Raw genomic sequence first — 19,031 nt, forward strand, 5'->3', positions numbered from 1 at the left:
GGAATTTTTATCGGGGAAATGTTATCAGCACTACTGTATTTTGATGAGGGCACTCCTCACTTTATTAAAAGTACGGTTTGGATCATCCTATGGTGCTGGCAACATTACCCTTTTTCTTATGGTGAGCTTATATATAATCAATGTTCTTCGTTCGGAATCTCTAGTGCTAAGTGAGAAGATTCAAAAGAGGTGAAGGGAAGGAAGCTCTCAACCCTTTTCATCCTTAGGGTAGTACTCCTCAAGAAAAGATGAAGAAGTGTTCTGGCTGAGTGAAGGCGCGTTGGGAATTCAATCCCCTTACTGGTGGAAAATAAGGCTAAGGGTTACGAAGACATAGGTGGATCCGATCCAAAGTGGATCTGTTGACACCCCATCTCTCTCTTGAGAGCCTGTTAGGTGCCTAACCAATACACCAAAAGCCCCAAACTGATGGAAGTCGCATACCAAGCTGGGTCCTACCTAGCCCATCCCTAGGCAGGGCCCCACTTCAAAACGAGCCTGGCTCCTATGCTTTCAAGTGCAATTTCCCATCATATTTTTCACCATTATCCTGCTTCAATACCAGCATTTTTTTTCTTCTCAAATGAGCATTGCACTGAGAAATAAAAAAGCCCACTCATCATTTGAGAAGCAGAAAATGAAGCAGACCTACAGTGAATTTCAAGAAGAGTGATATTAAAATGTTACAGAAGAGATATATTTACAGTTGATAGAAACCAGAGCAATTTTATGATATTTACAGTTCATAAGGAACTAAAGAATCTTATAACATTCCAATACAACACTCAATGACTAAAACCTTCAATCTAATGGCTGTGGAGGACTGACTTTACACACTTCTGTGTCAAAACCACAATCCATGAGCAACAACAGGCAAGCTCGCTGTTGCTCCGAGAGTCGATCTCTCGGTCCTTTAACTTCAACAAGCTTTGCCTCTCCTCGATCTTTATCAGAAAAACGCCAGAGAAACAAATCTGGCATCCCACTAGACCAGCTACGGTAATCTTGGGCCAAGTGCCGGCACAAAGAAGCTAGACAAGGGCCGTCGATGCATGAAACAGCGGCCCGTAGGTCATCCAAGCAATGCCTGTCCCAGTTCACACCCCGGCAGGATGTTCCCTCATGTGATTGCCATGAAATAATGAGGATCTCTTCAGCCATGCCAGAAGAAATCTTGTTTAGGTGAGATTCTATGAGGCTCTTCCTTGCTACATAAAAACTGTCTGTATCGAGATCTAATGGTGCCGTCTGCAGAAAAGGAAAAGAAATAATTGAAAACTTTAATAATTGCCAGAAGGCAGATCATCAGTTTTATTTTGTACCCTTGTTTTTAAGGATTAGCCATGACTAACTGCCCCAAACTTTACCATGTAAGCTGCTGGCTTGTGAAGCCATATTTCACAAATCTTGTTTCAAGAATTTATCAGGAAAGGTACTTCTTGAGAGATTTTAATTTATTTTTCCCAGATTTTTTCTGGTAAAAAAGGTTTGAAAGAAAATAAACAAAAATTGGTAAAAAAAGTATAATACACTCACTAAATAAATAATAAGAATAAAAGGGCAGCCCGGTGCACAAGGCTCCCGCCACTACGGGATCTGGGAGGGCTAAATAAATAATAAGAATATGCGAAAAAATAACTCAACTAATATATTCATTTTCAAATTAATTGTCCTCATTCTTTGTCATCTTTAAATGTTGTGGAACCCGAACCCGGAGGGTGAGCCCCTCAGCTATCTACCCATGCGTCACGGCACGTGTGTGTTTCTGCTCTTTCGTTTTTGTCCTTTTTGTTTCCTTTGGTCAGGGAGTGTTTGTAAATGTGTGTTTCCTGTGAACTAGGGATAAAGATCCGAATTTTACAAAAAAAGGGATACTCAGAGCCGCCACCTAGGTTAGGGCCTAGGACCATGTCTGCATTTCTAATGAACTAAGGATAAAGATCCGAACTTCATAAGAAAAGTAATGACCAAAGCGGCAAAGCTACTATCTAGGTTAGGGCCTAGAACCCGTAATTAACTCTGTTTTTAGGCATGTTCTCGACAGAAATCTGGGTAAGGGATATGGTTACATTCGAGGAAGGTATTAGGCACCCCTCATGCCCAGGTAAACCCGGTCTCTTGACTTGGCGATTTTTGGGAAAACTTAGCAGAATTAGTTTTAAAACCTCTATTATGATTAAGCTTATTCTTTGGTTCGAGTCCATATAGAAGAGAGGGTGAAAATAGTAAGAAAAGTAAGTCTTTTGTTATTTATTGAATGCAAAAAAGTAAAGTATTTTCTTTAGTTCAATCTTCAAGTAATGCTCACAAGATTGGGATTGCCCCTAAATCTACTTCTTAGGCGTAAGCGCTCTTAAAAAAGTCAAATGAGCACCTAGAAGCGGAGTCGATCTCAAGCTAGTTGATTACCGACGGCAAAGAATGAGGACTCGAGAAAATCTTTACGAAGGACGAAATGGGTTTAATGAAGGGAATTTATTTAATCTACTGTGTTTATAAACAACAATGGTAAATGATTGGGATAGACGTTGTGTCGGATTCCGGGCATCGGGGGGGATCGAAGCCCATATTTCTTCGTATCGCTGACGAATACAAAGCAGAACGGTCTATGGTTAATCAGATTGTTTTGTTGCGTATAAATGACCGGAATTAATGAAACAGCCTTCGTTTGAAAATGAGGAGGGGTTTTATGCTAAGGGTTTGGGGCCAAAGGATCCCCAAACCCTATAGCCACCCACTTCTGAGTTTTGTAAGTGGAATACAGAAAACTAGTAAATATACCTAGCAAGCAAGTGGTGTTGCGCTCGGAATTTCAATGGAGTGTCGGCATCCTAGAGCCCGCAATAGTGTGGTGTCGCTCCGAGTCCTCAAAATTTCGGCAGAGTGCCAATGCCCGGGGTTTGTAAGGAATTTCGAGAGGAACTAGACAGTCGGGTATGGTCGTATACCAGTTTCTAGGGAAATTTCAGAAGCTTCTCTCTCTCTCTCTCTCTCTCTCTCTCTCTCTCTCTCTCTCCAAAAGGAAACTAGGAATTTTGAAAGAAACTAATTTCTGGGAAAAGCAAATGATGGAAATCAAAATCTAGATGATCTTGATCTGTTTCTGATCTGAAAACTAAAACTCAGATGGTACTGATCTGATTTTCACCTCTATTTATAGGGAAAAACTTGGAAATTGTAGGCTGCGATTTGAAATCGCAACCTGTGATTTGCCCTTACACAAATGTCAGGTCGGCAAGCAAATTGCAGGTTGCGATTTGAGATTTGGAAGGTTGGAAAATCGCAGAGGGGTTTTTTACTTTAAAAAAGTGGTTTTTTAATTCCCAGAATTGATTCTTGGCTCCCGAGAAGCAATTTTTTGCTCAAAAAGTTAGTTTTCGGTTTAATGCCGTGTAGAAACGGGCTTTTGGTGGTACCGTAAAAGGCGGGTGCCGTTCGAAGACGGGCTTTGGTTTAACTTTGAAACAAATTCGTTTTAAGGAAATCTTTTCATTCTGAAAACTAGAGAGAGATCAAGAGAAAGACCAGAGATACTCCTGGACTCATCATAGGAAACGTCCTCGCGACAACCTATCATTAGCACGGCCTCGACAAAATGGGGTGTCTACAAATGCTAACACGGTAAAACCTTTATTTTAAGTCCAAACGATTGGCTCTATTTAATTTTATCTTTCTCTAAATCCCAGCTACCACAATATTGTGATATTTACTGAGAAATTGGAACTCGCAAATATTTGTGGCATTGGTTGGGGTCTGGGACTCAAGCCCCAACTAATTGTCATATCCAACTTGGGGAGCACTATAGAACTCAACTAAGAGAATCCAGTGCTTTCCCTATGTACAGTTCCAACTTAAAAGGTACACCACTTTTGGAAAAGTTGATCTATGACCACTTAAAAAAGTCAGCAATCCATTTCTTTATCTGACAAAGCTATATGAAGATTAGAGGACCGCAATTGCTCCCATCTAAAGCTCAAATAAGCATTACCTTGGTGAAGGTTTTAATTAGAAAGAGGAAAAGTGGAGGGGGGGGGGGTGTCTGGGTCTTTATCCCTTCTAAATGACCAAAAACCCTTATTCTTTGTTGGAAAATTACTCAGATAAGTTCTGATATTAGGAGAAAGAATGTGCCATGCTAAAATTTTGTAGCAAAAAACGCAACTCTTGCCCACATGCTTGTAACTGTGCATGTGCACACATGACTACATGCATGCCCCGACCTAGTAGGCAGAACAAGTATGCAAGCTTCAAACACTAGAAAACTGAAAGAAACGGTAACTACAGAAGTTACGTATTACCATACCTGAAATTTGGTCTGGAAGACATTGGGAATGTCGACAAAGATGATGTCCCACATGAGAAGTCCAAAGATGGTCATCCAAATGCCACTCTCTGTATGGACACCCTGCCACCCACCTCCTTCCCCTGCATAATACTGTAGGGCTAGTTGCTCAACGCCACACTGATCTCCATCATCACCATAAAACCTGTTCTTCATTCCTATATCACAGTTCAGAGGCCTTCCCTTCACATGAACCTAAATATCAGCCACCAGAGCAAGTATTGTTACTATCAAAACAGTAAGGCAGTTGTTGTACATTAACAAGGGACATTAAAAATAGATTAGTAACTCTTTTAGCTTCAAATTTACAGAGCAAATGTCATGGTTTAAAGTATCAAACAGCAGGTGTGTATCATTAATCTCAAAATATATTGTACCATATCACCTGAGCCAAAAATTGTCAGATGATACATACACTTTTCTTCACATCATCCATAAGAAAACCAAGACATACCATATGATATGTCTCAGTATCCACTGATACTTTAATGATCCATGACAAGAGTTTATTAATCCTTAAAGATTTATATTAAAGCAATGGAGTACCCACTTCCTTGATTTTCTTATTAACAGACTCAGCAAAACTAGGAGTTTTCCAGCGTCTTGGTGGTTTTCCCAAGCGTAGCACCCGCCTTTGGAGAGCCATTTTTGAGCCAGCACGAACCCATGGATCCAGCACCCCTCCCTCAGCAACTGAAAGGCTCTCATTGAGCTGACCCAAATGCTCCAAATTGACTGACAATCTTAGGGTCCAATATCCCCGTCTTCCATCATTAGTGAAACTGCTTAACAGCCGCTTCAGACGCCTAATTGCATCTTTATACCTGAAAAAATAAAGGAAACATATGAAAATTATATCAATGAGCAGCACTGCTTGCTAAGCCCTCCTAAAGGGAAACTTTAAGAGAGGATATTTTCATCAAAAGTGGGAAGTTTAGTTTAGGGTTTTTTCAAGAGTGTAATGCATATTATTGTAACACCTCTTTGAAGTTTTGTTTTATGAAAAGAAATGAAATGACTAGTATTTTAAGAGAAGTATAGAGACTTTTCTGCTTTCCATCTTCTGCATAACTTTCCAGGGTGCAAGAATTCGTACTTGACTATTGAAGATCCATGGTTTGATTCAGAGAGTGTCAGGTGTTGGATATCTCCAAGGGAAAGGCAGTTTCCTACGACGGTGAATCACCTAGGATAGGGCTCTCATTCTCCATTATCTGTGGCTAATTTTGGGTCTATGTCAAGGTCAATACATCTCATATTTGATTGCTGCAGTTTTATTTTTAAGATTGATTTATTTTAAAATGTTATTTCAATGAGAAATGGGTTTGATATTGCATGTTGAAGTTGTGTTATTTGCTTTCAACATTCAATTTACGATTATATAATGTAAATTGGCAAGTTGAGAGATCTATCCAGGCATATAAATTTCAAATCTCTAAAAAAACAGATTTGTTATAAATGTCAGTAGGTAATAGATTCCAAATCTGTCATAAACTATTATAGATTTCAAATCTGTCATAAACTCTTATAGATTTCAGATCTGTCATAAAATTCAGATTTGATAAATTTCAGGTCTATTGAGTAAACTGAAATGCTAGATCAGATTTATGTCATGGTATCAGAGTTATGGCTCCTGTAAGGGCCACGGTCCTACGGCTAGTGAGGAAGGGCGTGAGAGCAAAATCTTTGTTGAGGTCAGGGAAATGATCCGACACCAAGGGCAGAAACAATAAAGAGAAATGAGAGAGATGGACAAATAACAAAGGTTGGGGTTCCAGTTACATCGTTATTGTGTGATCAAGAGTCACCAGAAACTCTAAGGCCGTGTTCATTTGAGATTGTGACAACCGATTGTGGGGCCCAAACCGATTATTGGACTCAAAATTAAACCCTTATTCTGCATCACGTGGAAGAATGCAAATATAGAAATTACAGAACTTTTCAATCTTTACTAAATGCAAGAAATGGAAGACAAGTGCTTAACCTAATGTCCTCCATACCTGCGTTCACGCTCGAAAAAAGACACGCCCAATGTGACCACTTTCGAATAGACCCATGAAGATGAGAAGCGTGACAGGAAAGACCCGGCAGGGTCAGGAATAAGAGGCACGTTATCAGGAGAAGTAGAAATTCTCTGATCAGATATGTCTATGAATTTTAACACCATTTCCATATTGTTTTCATCGAGGAATTGGTCCATTATCTGTGCCACTTCAATGGCCTGCCAACAGATAACTACCAGAATCAGCAAAGACAAAAAAAGAAAAAAAGTCAAATGCATTTATGCAAGGAAACTAAACGGCACCTCTTCGTATGCGAGCAGCTCACTTCGACCTGGGAAAATATGATGGGAAATATTGCAGTTATAATCTGGATACTTGACTAACCCCAAATCAACTAATAGAAAGGCTGATAGATCCTGCTCTCCATTGAGGAAAAAAAGTCTCTGCAGCACAGTAAGTGAATAAAGAAGAAATATCCGATCTGAAAACCAACTGAAAGATTTCATTGCAAAAATTTAACACAGAGAAAGGAATCCAAAATAGAGGAGACTAAAGGTGAATGAAAAAGCGCACTAAAAAAACACCATGAATTTACTTGGATTCGCCAGAGAAGAAACTCAGCAGTAGAAGAAATCCGTACACAGATTCCCATACGTTCTGAAACAATGCTTGGCAACATTGGGCTGCATATACAATGGTTTTAAAGAAAAGTATAGTAAAGTTTCAAGAAAATGTTCAGAAAGCTTTAATAAAGAAAGAACACCCAAAAGCAAACCAAATACCATGTTCCATCTTTATATGCAGCCAATAACCATTCAATAAGTTCCTGTTTTCTTGTACAACGGATGCTTTTTTGAAGCTTCAGCCAAAAAAACAAAACTGAAAAAGGATTAGTAGGAAATTTGTCAGAGATGCAGTCAGAAAGAGAAGCTATGCTCGGAATCAGATCCAAATCAAAGAAAAAAAACTTCTTACCGCATGATTCCTCATAAAACAAGGACCATTTCTTTTTAATGTAAATACAATACAATACAATACAATGAAATAGAGAGAAACAAACCCTCCCTCCCTCCGCTTACCCTCTTTATTCTGTCTTTCTTCTTTTCTCCGAAGATAATACACTGATATGAGTTGTAGAAAACATAAAAATCAAGATATAAAAGAATAATAGAGTAATCTATGTGTACCCCATACGCATGTACAAATATATAATCAAACAATATAAATAAAAAGATAATATTGGCATAGTAGAATGAGATTGCCTCGATTACCTAATGGGTAGGAATAACAGTGTTTAAAAGGGTGGATGTGGCGCAGAACACGGCCGAAGAAAATCCTAGTTGACTCGGCACGACGCGGTCAAGTACTCGGTTGACGCGGTCATAATTTGGGAGTCAAAGGAGTTTTTATTGACCCAAAACACAAAGTGCGGATGCGCCGCAACGTGGAACGTGGCCAAGGTAAAAGGGATTCAACTCGGGGGTGTCGACGCGGACGCGAGGGAGTTTTAAAACAATGGGTAGGATGGGATTTGGAACTCGGTGGCATGCTTGGATGATGAGATGTGTTTCCTCTTGTGAATGGCTCCCTGGTTCTCTATCCTTGTTAAAGTATAAAAGTTTAAATAACGCCATCTCCAATAGAACTTTTGGAGTAACTGGTAGTTTCACATGGTATCGGAGCAAAGGTCCTGAGTTCAAATCTCCTTGATATATCCACATGCAACGGCCAACCCAAAAGAGGGGCCACATGTGCCACGTGTAGGCCAACCCTAAAAATAGGGGCCACACGTGAGGGGAAGTGTCAAGTATAAAAGATTAAATAACGCCATCATTAACAGCTTAAGCTTTTGGAGTAACTGCTAGTTTCACGCTTGTGAATAGCTCCCCCAAAGGTTTTTTTTTTGTCAAATCCTCTCGAGGGCTGAGGCAGGGAGATCCCTTATCTCATCCTTTTTCCTGATCGACAATAGAATGCTTGACAAAGGCAGAAGATACGGACTCATAGAAGGTTTATCAGTGGGATCACATGGAGTAGAAGCTTCCCATCTCTAGTTTGCAGATGACACTAAGACAGGGAAGATAAAGTTCTGAAACTAAAAGTTGTTATTCGGTGCCAAGAAATAGTAACGGGACAAAGGTCAAACTTTCGGAAGTCTAAGTTACTCGGTATCCGTCTTGAAGATGAGGAGGCAGACTGGATTCTGGCCTGTTAGGATGCTCCGTGGAGCACTTCCCGGCATCCTATTTCGGCAGTTAAGTATGGGCAGACCTAGAAAAAAAAAGGCTTGAGATTCGATAGTGGAAAGGGTGGAAAGGAGATCATCCACCTGGAAGAGGAACTTGGTGTCTTTAGGGGAGAAGAATCGTTCTTGTTAAAGATGTGCTTGCTAACAATACCATTTATCATCCATCTCTGTTGAGATGTCCAATCAGTGTGATCAAACGATTAGACAAATTCAAAGGAATTGCCTATGGAGTGGCACAAAGGAAAAGAAAAAGATACACCTTGTAAGCTGGGAGGAAGTCTGTAGATCAATTAAAGGGGGTAGCCTAGGAATACAAAATTTAAGACTCGTCAACAAAGCCGCAGCTCGGCGATGAGCAGCTCCAACCTTCGAACGTAAAGCATGAGCCGCCACAAAATTTAAGACTCGTCAACAAAGATCTGCTAGACAAGGGGTTATAGGAGTTTGGAGAGGACAGAGATCAGCTTTGGACCCAATAATTGAAAGCAAATATTGGTCTTGCCCCGGAAACAGGATATCTGATGATAAGTTCAGAAGTAAAGGTTTGACATTATGGAGAGACAGTCTGAAACATCAGAAAAAGTTGGCTGAAGGCGTAAGATTGGAGTTTACAAAGGGGACATCGTCAGATTCTGGCAAGATATTTGGTACGCAGGGAACTATTTACTGGACATGTTCCCTGAACTTTTTGTCGTGGTCTCTAACAAAGAAAAGTTTGTCCAATATTGCTTTGAGAGGATAGAAGGTTTAATCTCTTGGAAGGTTAACTTTATGCAGAATTTCTTAGACAAAATCACCTTCTTCATATCCTTGAATCCATCTACATTGGCAACTCTGGCAGAGATAAAAGGGTTAAAACGGTTTGGATCTAGAGCATATCCGACACTTTTAGCATAAAATTCTTCTTCCTCCATATGGCTTATAGTTCTCTCTCCATGTGCTTGACTAGAGTTTGGAGCATGGAAGCAAGAAGCGGGTGCGGATGCGGGGGCGGGAGTGGAGGCGGGGAAGCATGGGTGTCTAGAAGAGACTAAGGTTGGGAGCACCATGAGAGCATTTATGTAATATTTTCTTTGTAAGTCTTTCAAAATTCAAGTAAATTAAAAAATAGTAAGTTCTAACCATCTTCATATATCTTTCAAAATTTAACTGCATCATAAAGTAGTAGTTTCTAACCATCTTCATTTCCGTGCCCTCTTTCCTCTTGCCTTCTGAACAAGCTTTGTGCTTGCTCCAATGAAGTACTTTGAAGAGTTGGAGGAGTTTGATGCAAGTAAGTTCGTGATGGTGGGACTGATGGAGTAACATGAGCAGGTTGGGAGCGCCATGGGAGCAATTTCCGTCTCTTCGGGGACGCACTCCCTGGAAGCTCCTTCTTAAAGAGCGCCAAATTGCGGTTCCAAGGTGGGAGTGGCACCCATGAGGGAAGACTCCTGCTTCTAAGGTTTGGAGTATCCCGGTTCCCCATAAAGTGCAAGCATTCAGGTGGTCAGCCTTCCATGACAAGACTTTGACGGTAAAGATCTTGATCATCGACCATTGTGCATTTTGTGTGGAGGATGTTGAAATTACTTGATCAAAAGGTTTGCCTGGGACGTATGGTGCCGAATCCAAGGAAGGTTCGGAACGTCGTGGGCATTTCCTCATCACCTAGCAGATATGCTAGATAGTTGGTTTTATGTCCCTTGGCCTAAAAAGGGATGATATTGCGGCATTGATGGCAGCCATCTGGGTTCTGCGGAAGGAAAGGAACACTATATTTTTCAAAAATGTTGTTAGAGACCCTCATTTTGTATACACAAAAATCATTGCCATCATCATTTATTGGGTAAGGATCCTTCCCTGCCTCAAATTTTATTCCAGCTCATACCTAAGTAGGTGTTGGACAGAAATTTGTTCTACCTCTGAGAGTGTGGAGACAACATCTCCCAGATGGACTCCCCTTGAGCCTGGAAATCTGAAGTTAAACGTTGATGGCTCCAGCCTTGACAACCTTGGGCCAGCAGGAGTGGGAGAGCTCCTAAGTGATGACAGGTATGCAAACAAAAGCGACATGGGCAGGGCTCATCATGGGGAGAGACTCCCTAAAAGTTATTAGATGGATGGCGGTAGCTGACCTCACTCGTGGAGGTTTGGAAAGTTGTTAGATAAGATTTTTGATAGATTCATTCGATAATATTCCAGCATATTTGGCATTAGGCCAATAGCGATACTAATTGGCTTGCCGGTGCAGGAATTAATATGGCCAGTTTGGTCATTTTCGACTATCTTCCTCCTTAATTTGTCGTTTTGTCTTCTTGTGATCTGTTATTTCCTATTTGTATCTCTCAATCGTGGAGCTTGCTCCGTTTCCTTTAATAAAACTCACACCAGTTTTTTTTTTTTTTAAAGCAAATATGCAAAACAGTAATAGATTTTCTCAATAAATTGGTAAACCACTGTCATTTACATGTCCTGCTACCATGTACAATAAGCATAAAAACTGAAATGCTTGGATTGGGAAGACTTGTACACATGGATTTAAATTTCGCGAAATTTCAGTTTTCCCAAATATAAGCCTAAATTTCAGAAATTTTAAAATTTTCAAGAAATTGATTTTTTTTTTAAATATAGTATTATTCTGAAATTTCGGCTGAAATTACTGCAATTTCAGAGAGAATAAAATAATACACTTTTTATTACCGGATTTCGGCCGAAATTTGGAGGGCGAGCCTTGGCGCAACAGAAAGGTTGCTCCACTGTGACCTGCTGGTCATGGCTTCGAGTCACGGAAACAGCCTCTCTGCAAAGCAGGGGTAAGGCTGCGTACATCTAGCCCTCCCCAGACCCCGCAATGGCGGGAGCCTCATGCACTGGGCCGCTCTTTATTTCGGCTCTCACTGCACTGCTCCGAACGAACGCACGCTCACACGCATAGAAGGGAGGAAATTCTCATTGCCCCTTCTAAATGGTTACAGGACTAGGCCTAGCGCACTAAAGCAGCTCAGTTTGCTTTCCTTTATTCCCGCTAAAGCGCTCTAGTTGGGTTGGGTGACGCGCACACCGCTTGTTGATTGCATTCGATTTCATTTTGGGTAGTGAAACTACTAAAGAACGACAAAGGCATCCCACACCCGAAAGGTGCCCCCACATAGGTCTTCCCCGAAACCCCCCAGTAACTAAGGTCAACAACGTAGAAAAAGCTGTTTTCATAGGCAATGGAAAACCCGGGAAGCACCCCTTTCCTACAATGCCAGATGAAAGAAAGCTTCAACCACGAATTAACTCAAGGTCGAAGAAAGACAGTAGGGGAGCATGACTTAGAAGCAGTGAGTCGAAACCGAAACCGAAATTTAAACCCATGCTTGTACATGACCATAGGGTAGCGGAAAAAGCAATCTCTTGAGATAATAGCAGTATTCAACTCTAGGATATCAAACCCGAGTGAGATAAACATCTATACTTGAACATCAAAAGCCAGTTCATCTTCTAGTCAAAAAATTATAGTAATAAAAAATATTTGTAAATTTTCAGCAAGATGAGAATGCAAGAAAAGCAAAACATACAAACCCTTAAAAGAGTCAAACTCGAAATTTCTCGTAGCTCAAAAGCTGTAAGCACATCTAAAACCCCCTTTAGATCACATTCAGACAGTTCGTTTGTGGATTTCAAAGAACAGATATAACCCGCCCCTGAAAAAATGACAAAATGTCAGGGAATATGAAACAACAATTACTCAATCCTACTCGCAAATTTGACTTGAAAGTATTTAATACATAATGAGGTAAAGAAATTTATTACCAGACAATTCCTCAACTGCCCGTCGAGAATCAGATATTTCTGGGTAAGAAACACTAGACATCCGAAACCATGGCCCTAAATCAGAGAAGATGGTTACAGTATAGTTATATTCCTCTCGGAGAAATCCAAACTGCTCAAATTTATAAGTAATCGCATACTAAACAAACAAACAGTGGAACTGTTTAGCTTTAAACAGCTAAGAGCATATTCAGTCCAATATAGTAGTATGAACTTAAACCATTAGTTACAAAATGTACATATACATATGATTGCCCAAAATTAAATGTTCCATTTGATCTTTTTTGTCTTTTTCATACAAGGCCAGGTGGTAATACTCAGAGTATGAGCAATACACAGTCCCTTCCCGTACCCCACTCCATGCTCTTCCTCTCCTCCCACCACCCCAAACCCCACGCCAAAATTGGTGGATTCTCATCAAACCTAACTTTGGCAAGACTCTGCCAGTGAATTCATTAAATGGAATGTCAAAAACAGCATGGAATGGAGTAATGTAGGGGGAGGGGCTGGCTACTGCCCAAGTTGACTAGGCTTTACAAGTACAAGTATTGCCCTACCTAGTCTGAGTTTTTTAATCACCTAAAATCCCAAATCAATCTAGGAATCTCATCATGTATAAAATTTTCTATTTTTAAAAAGTGATAAGTTGTTCATATAGGAAGAGAAGAGTTTAAATTTTGTTTCCTGGTCTTTGTAAACCCCGCATTTATCCAAACCAGATTCTTGGACAAGATCGGTAACACAAAATATGCTCATGCAGAAAATTTGTTTAAAAAGTCCTCAAGTCATTCATTGATTCCCCCAAATCAACTAGTGTTGGGCCTTACCGAGTCCATCAGAAATCCCTTGAAATGCTTGAGTAAAAAACCTGTGTGCTAATCATTAGGTCGCCCAAATCAACTCGATTTTACCTTGGGCGATTTATTGTCTGAGTACGAGTTTTTAAACCTCGTGTAGAAGGCTTAGCCCCATATTTCATTTCAGCTCTGACACACAAAGCAGAGATGTGGAAAAAGAAAACAGCTTCATTTTGCAAACCCCTACTAATTGCAGAAACCATACTTTATTGCCCATCTCACATTTGTCCTTCGTATGATCAAAACCATGGTTGATTCCGGTTGAGACCTGGTAGTCACGGGTTCGAGACACGGAAACAGCCTCTCTGCAAAGCAGGGGTAAGGCTGCGTACCCGCAATGGCGGGGAGCCTCGTGCACTGGGTTGAGACCGAAACCGAAATGTACCGAAACTGAAACTTCCAAAATGTACAAAATTTCGGTCGAAATTTCCAATTTCGGCTGAATTTCAGCCCAAAAAACCGACATTTCAAAACTTTTTACCGAATTTCGGCCAAAATTTCTATTTCGGCGAGGTCCGAAATTTAGTCCAAAACCGAAATTTAAACCCTTGATCAAAACTGCCCAATGAAATCCCAATCAATTATGTCTTTTTGGTTCTCAAAAAGCAATGCTAATCAGCTGTCCTGCTTTTAGCTATTGAAAGCCCTGATTAGAGAAAATGTAAATGTGCTGTGTTCTCGGCCAGCAAAATGTAATTTCCTGTCTATTTTATTTTGGGCTGATTCTTATATAAGTTATGGTAGGTGAAAATGATCCGCGATCGGTGCTTAGAATAAAATTACGTTTCTGACTGGTTATAAACTTATGCATGTAGTTTTGATGAACTTTTGGAGAGGTTAATGGAGAGGTTAATGAAGAGCTAAAAATTTTGTCTGAAGAACTTTCAAGCTATTCTTATTCAGGGATTTTCTAGGGACAATCGCAGAAGGCATTTCGCGGATGGGCTGTTGCATGAGAGAGCAGCCATATAGGCTCAGATTTTGAAATATTCAGCTAATTCATCTGAGGTGAATGCTCTCTCATGCAACAGCCTGCCCGCGAAATGCCTTCTGTGATGGTCCCTAGCGTATCCCTCTTATTTAATATGGATCATTGAAGTTTATTGTCATTTTTATATCTCAGGTTCTATTTTGTAAAAGTTGATCTGATTTGTCTGATACAAAAATTTCAACTGTGCATCATACACGAATTTCTTTTTCCTGGGGAAATTCTTTTCCACAAAAATTTACCCGACATCCAAAGGATCCCTTAGAACAGATATAGTCGTGTTATTACTTATTTTCGAATTAGATCATTCTCCGATAAACATTATGGATCATATTCAGCCTTTATTATAGTGCTACTATGAAGCTATGAAATGGTTTTATAAAATAATTTGAATACCAATATCTTTTTGTAGTCATGCCTTAAAGAACATCTAGGAATAAATTTTCCAGCAGATTCAATTGAAATGTTTGGCGGGGTTCAATCTAGTTTTTACAACTTAAATTTCCAAAAAGTTAATCTATTTCTGTCTTCATACAGAGATCTAAATATGCCAATATATTGATATGCATGCCATTCAGAAACCCTTCTAAACATTGATAATTAACTAAAATTGGAAGAGCATAGCACAGAAATAACCTTTTCGTGTGTAGAGTCGAATAAAAAGCCTCTGACTATCATCTGAGAGTGAGGCAAAAGATCCTGCAGATGAAGCAAATAACACTTTTTAGTAAGATAGATAAGATCAAGAAATAATCATCCAAAGAAAAGAAAACTAATAAGTACCTAGAAACCGCTTTTCATCTTCTGCAAAAAGATGAATGTGATGCTCCAAAACCTCTTGAATCAAAACATGGAAGTTACGCTGATATTTTGTAATGCTAGGAGGAAAAGACTTTGCATATTCAACAACACGGACGGCATTTTCCCATAAGGACTCAAAGACCTGGCGATCATTAAATCCACTTCCACAAGCGGTTATCAGTTCTTGACCGACAAGCCTAATAGGGACAGCATCAAGAGAATGTTTAGGAAGAGATGTAACTGATCCCTGCCACACATTTCCAAAAAAAGTTCAATAAAATTAAATCCAAAACATAAAAACTTAAGAAAAGACAAGGGTTCTGTAGCTCAACGAAATAGCTGACAGATTAATATAAGGCTATTGCATGTTTCCAGATATTATATAAGGCTAACCCCAATATTGCTGGTTTCAGTCTATGTTATTAGGATACAAGAATATAACACTTGGCAGTTCAACTTCATGACTCAGAGGCGGAAAAGCGTTAAAAGTCTGCCCACAATTCACGTCAAAGGGGGGCGCATAATCCTTCAGGGTGGTGGTGAAAAAATCATCTCCCAAAAAGTCTAAAAAGTCACTTCCATAAGTTAAAAACTGTTCAAACAGAACTTTCATGAAGTTGAGTCCAAAGTTCATCATAAACAAATGATATCAAAGCAAGACGAGCTTAAATGAGAAATATACCAAACAGAAATAAATCTGCAACATGAAACTAGAACAGATTTTGAGATTTCCCTAAGGCCACATTTGGATACCTCATGTTTTTGTATTTGGATTTGGATTTGAGTTTTCGATACAAAATGCATCAATCATCCTCATGCTCATGTTGTACGAGAGAGAGGGAGGAACGTCTCGCTGCTGCTGCAGCAAGGTCAAGGAGCAGCGAGGGTGAAGGTAATTGCCACAAATATTGATTTCCAAATAATGTCTTGCAGAACAGATTTGAAAATCGCGTTTTTTTTCACTGTTGTAGCTGAGTTAGAAATCTAAGGATCTGATCCAGTTCCAATTCTCAACTGCAAATGTGAGAAATCCAAATCTAAATCTTGTGGGTATCCAAACGTGGCCTAAAAGAAACCGTCAAAATTTAATAAACATCCAAACAAGGACCATTCCTAACAAGTAAAGTTGGACCCTACAATGATTGCATAGGAAATCTCTGTAAATTGCATGAGAAAAAATGAGAGCAAACATCGACTAGGCTGAAAGAAAATCTAAAAGAAAAAGGAAATTTTCTAGTTGCAGAAAGAAGCATAGCTCTGATCGATAAAAGAGGTAAAAGTTCTTGCGATTATAAATTTATCGTAGGTCCAAGAAAATTTAAGCAATCCTGTAGACAACAATGTTCAGTTAAGAAGCATGAGAGCTCAGGAGAAAATAAATTGCACTTCAATGGCTATCTTATCAGTATGTATTCACTAGCCTATTTTTTTGCTCGGATGTACCTCAAATCTCAGGCAGTACTTCTCAATTAGAGGCGATAAATATTTAGCCAACTCTCGGGGGAGAAACCCAAGCATTTGTCTGCATCCAGAATCTGTACAAATCACCTGATTCAAAACAAACCATGCCATGAACTTCTGCCTGCTAGGAACTTAAGGAAAAATAGGAATGGTAAAGTGAAAATAAACCTTGACAGCATTTGGATCCTTAACATTTTCGGGGTCTCTCAAGACACAGACATTGGCTCCTTCCTTTAGTTCAACTTCATCACTAAACCTGCGTCCAACAATATAAGTTTCCAGAGCTGCCACAGATATATCAATTCCAGCACTACATATATCAAGCTTAGGCATCTTAATGTTGGGTGGGCATGAAGGGGGACTCAATGTGCCCCCCTTCTTGCAGCTGATTGCATCGTTCCTGATAAAATTTTCCACTGAAACATCATCACAACTTTCTAAAGTGGTCCCTATAAAGTATAAGGAGTCTGATTTACATTCATTTCTTCCACTATTTTCATAAGCACCAAATTTATCCAGCTCATGAATGGAACTCGTTTCAGATTCGTCACCAGATACCCCCTGCCTAACATCATCTTCCAAATTATTTGGTTCACCCAAGCAAGTGTCGCCATTTGATCTTGAACGAAAGCTGAACTGAAGAAGGGTACACTGGGTCAACTTCCGTTTTGTTCCTCTGGATAGGCATGCATCTACAAATCATTGGATTAAACAATAAGCATCTAAAGAATACATTTCTAAACCAACATTGGCAACTAAAACATGAAATTCATATTTAGAAAGGGATATATTGTTGGGGTTCCACGCAAAAGCAAATAGTCCCACATCGGATAAGTGGAATAGATGGGGAAGGGTTATAAGGGAATGGGCACCCTCCCTCTAATGGCTAGCTTTTAGGAGTGAGTTCTACCCGGTTAAATTCCCAACATATATCCTATCATGAATGGTATAATGAATTTTCAAAAAAATCAGAACAAGGAACGCTTAGATCATTTTATCAATTTTACAAGTGAAAGTTGAAGTGTGAGCAAAAATGCTTTTGTTGCATAGAAGATCAGGTTTTACAGAGATAGATAATGATATTTGCATTTCTTAATCATTCTTTGATTCAAATTCATTTTTTTACAAAAGCCCAACACGAACCGACCCAAGTTGCACCCCTACCTAAAATATGGATTGAATGCACCTCATTATCTGTTGTCAACTGACCCAAGAGGAATTCCAGCTCTCCGCATTGTTTTCTGTGATTTGTCATGTATATTGAGGACATTATGTTTAATTTTTCTGAAAAATGTCATTACCACTCATCAAGTAGGAAACTCTTTAGCTGACAATTTAAGCCAATTTTGACATTTTATACGGCGAAATAAATTTCTTGGCATCATATACCAGCCATGAAGTTCATCTTTGTTTTTCTTATGTTTTTAATTTCTAGGGTTTTGTTTTTCCCTTCTATTTTCCAGTCCATTTTCTTAATTAATATACAGCAAATTTCCAGGAAAAAAAAAAGCAAGAAAAATGAAACAGACATTCCCAAACATGAATTACAGATAAAATTCTAGGGTTTACATTAAAAGGATGAGAGAAAAAAAACATACCCAGATGAGAATTTACTATGTAATCGGTCCCGCGAACTGCATTTCCACAAACAGGGCAATTGACCCAATCTAGGGTTTCATTTTCTTCGGTAAAAGAAGAGGGCTTGTTTGGGAGAATGGGAGAGTTCTGTGGTCATCCACACAAGGGTCTTTACCATTAATTTCACAAACATATATTGAAAGTAAAAGCAAGATAAAAGCAGAATAAGAAAAGGAGGGTTTTTTGTTTTGATAAACTTGCCTGCGTATTTTTGAATTTGCTGTTGGAATTGAGGAGCAATGATGAGTTTGAATCGGAGAGGGAGAGATTCTTCCTCCTCTTTCCGATCAGTCTATTAAGGCTTTCCCTTCCAGTCAGCATCTAAACCTGGAAAATACTCTCTCTCTCTCTCTCTCTCTCTCTCTCTCTCTCTCTCTCTCTCTGTTTATAAATTATGAGTAGTGTCTCTATCACGCTTCCTCTCTTCTTCTTCTTTTTTGAGTAAATTGGGTCTCCCATTCCCGCCAAGAGTAAATTCGGATTCTGGACCCACTTCATAGGATGATCCAAACTGCTCATTTGTTGGGCCACAACATAAATAATTAAATAGGTTGTTCCCCACAAATCATCTCCATAGGATGATCCTAAGCTTCGAATGGGCACCACAGTACTTTTGATCTTACTCCTCGCTTTATTAAAATGTAAGGTATGGCCCACACCATCGGATGATCCAAACTGTCCATTAGATGAGCCACACCTTAAATAGATTGTGCCCCAAAAATCATTTCCATAGGTTGATCCTAACCCTCTGATCTATAGAGGCACTGAATCTTAGAGGGTCGATCCTAACCCTCTATAGATCTTGAAAAACAAAACCACATACAAGGGTGCCACCATTGGACCATTTCACCAAAGTGCATTCATTGGTGAGATGGTCCAATGGGGGTGCTTGTAG

The 19,031-nt window shown here is 39.5% G+C and overlaps 1 protein-coding gene across 4 annotated transcripts; it reads right to left on the bottom strand.

Moving 5' to 3' along the window:
• Positions 1-638: 638 nt before the first annotated feature.
• LOC143861205 (zinc ion binding/nucleic acid binding/hydrolase) lies at positions 639-18,527 on the bottom strand. 4 transcript variants are annotated; one of them, XM_077372136.1, is made up of 16 exons: positions 18,338-18,527; positions 18,097-18,223; positions 16,667-17,190; positions 16,481-16,585; positions 15,020-15,284; positions 14,873-14,935; positions 12,374-12,448; positions 12,143-12,264; positions 7,425-7,466; positions 7,128-7,204; positions 6,941-7,028; positions 6,648-6,788; positions 6,343-6,563; positions 4,893-5,166; positions 4,304-4,537; positions 639-1,248 (listed from the first exon to the last, which is right to left on the bottom strand). In XM_077372136.1, exons 1-16 carry the CDS (start codon positions 18,455-18,457, stop codon positions 802-804), a joined length of 2,925 nt encoding a protein of 974 aa, XP_077228251.1. In that variant the 5' UTR covers positions 18,458-18,527; the 3' UTR covers positions 639-801. The 4 variants fall into 4 exon arrangements, with proteins under 4 accessions (XP_077228251.1, XP_077228253.1, XP_077228252.1 ...); XM_077372138.1 differs by lacking the exon at positions 7,425-7,466; XM_077372137.1 differs by lacking the exon at positions 7,425-7,466 and having other exon boundaries at positions 7,128-7,224; positions 12,139-12,264.
• Positions 18,528-19,031: the final 504 nt, after the last annotated feature.

This window comes from Tasmannia lanceolata, unplaced genomic scaffold, assembly GCF_043159265.1.
Source record: "Tasmannia lanceolata isolate RefF3 unplaced genomic scaffold, GAP_Taslan_0.1 ptg000037l, whole genome shotgun sequence".
NCBI lineage: Eukaryota > Viridiplantae > Streptophyta > Magnoliopsida > Canellales > Winteraceae > Tasmannia > Tasmannia lanceolata.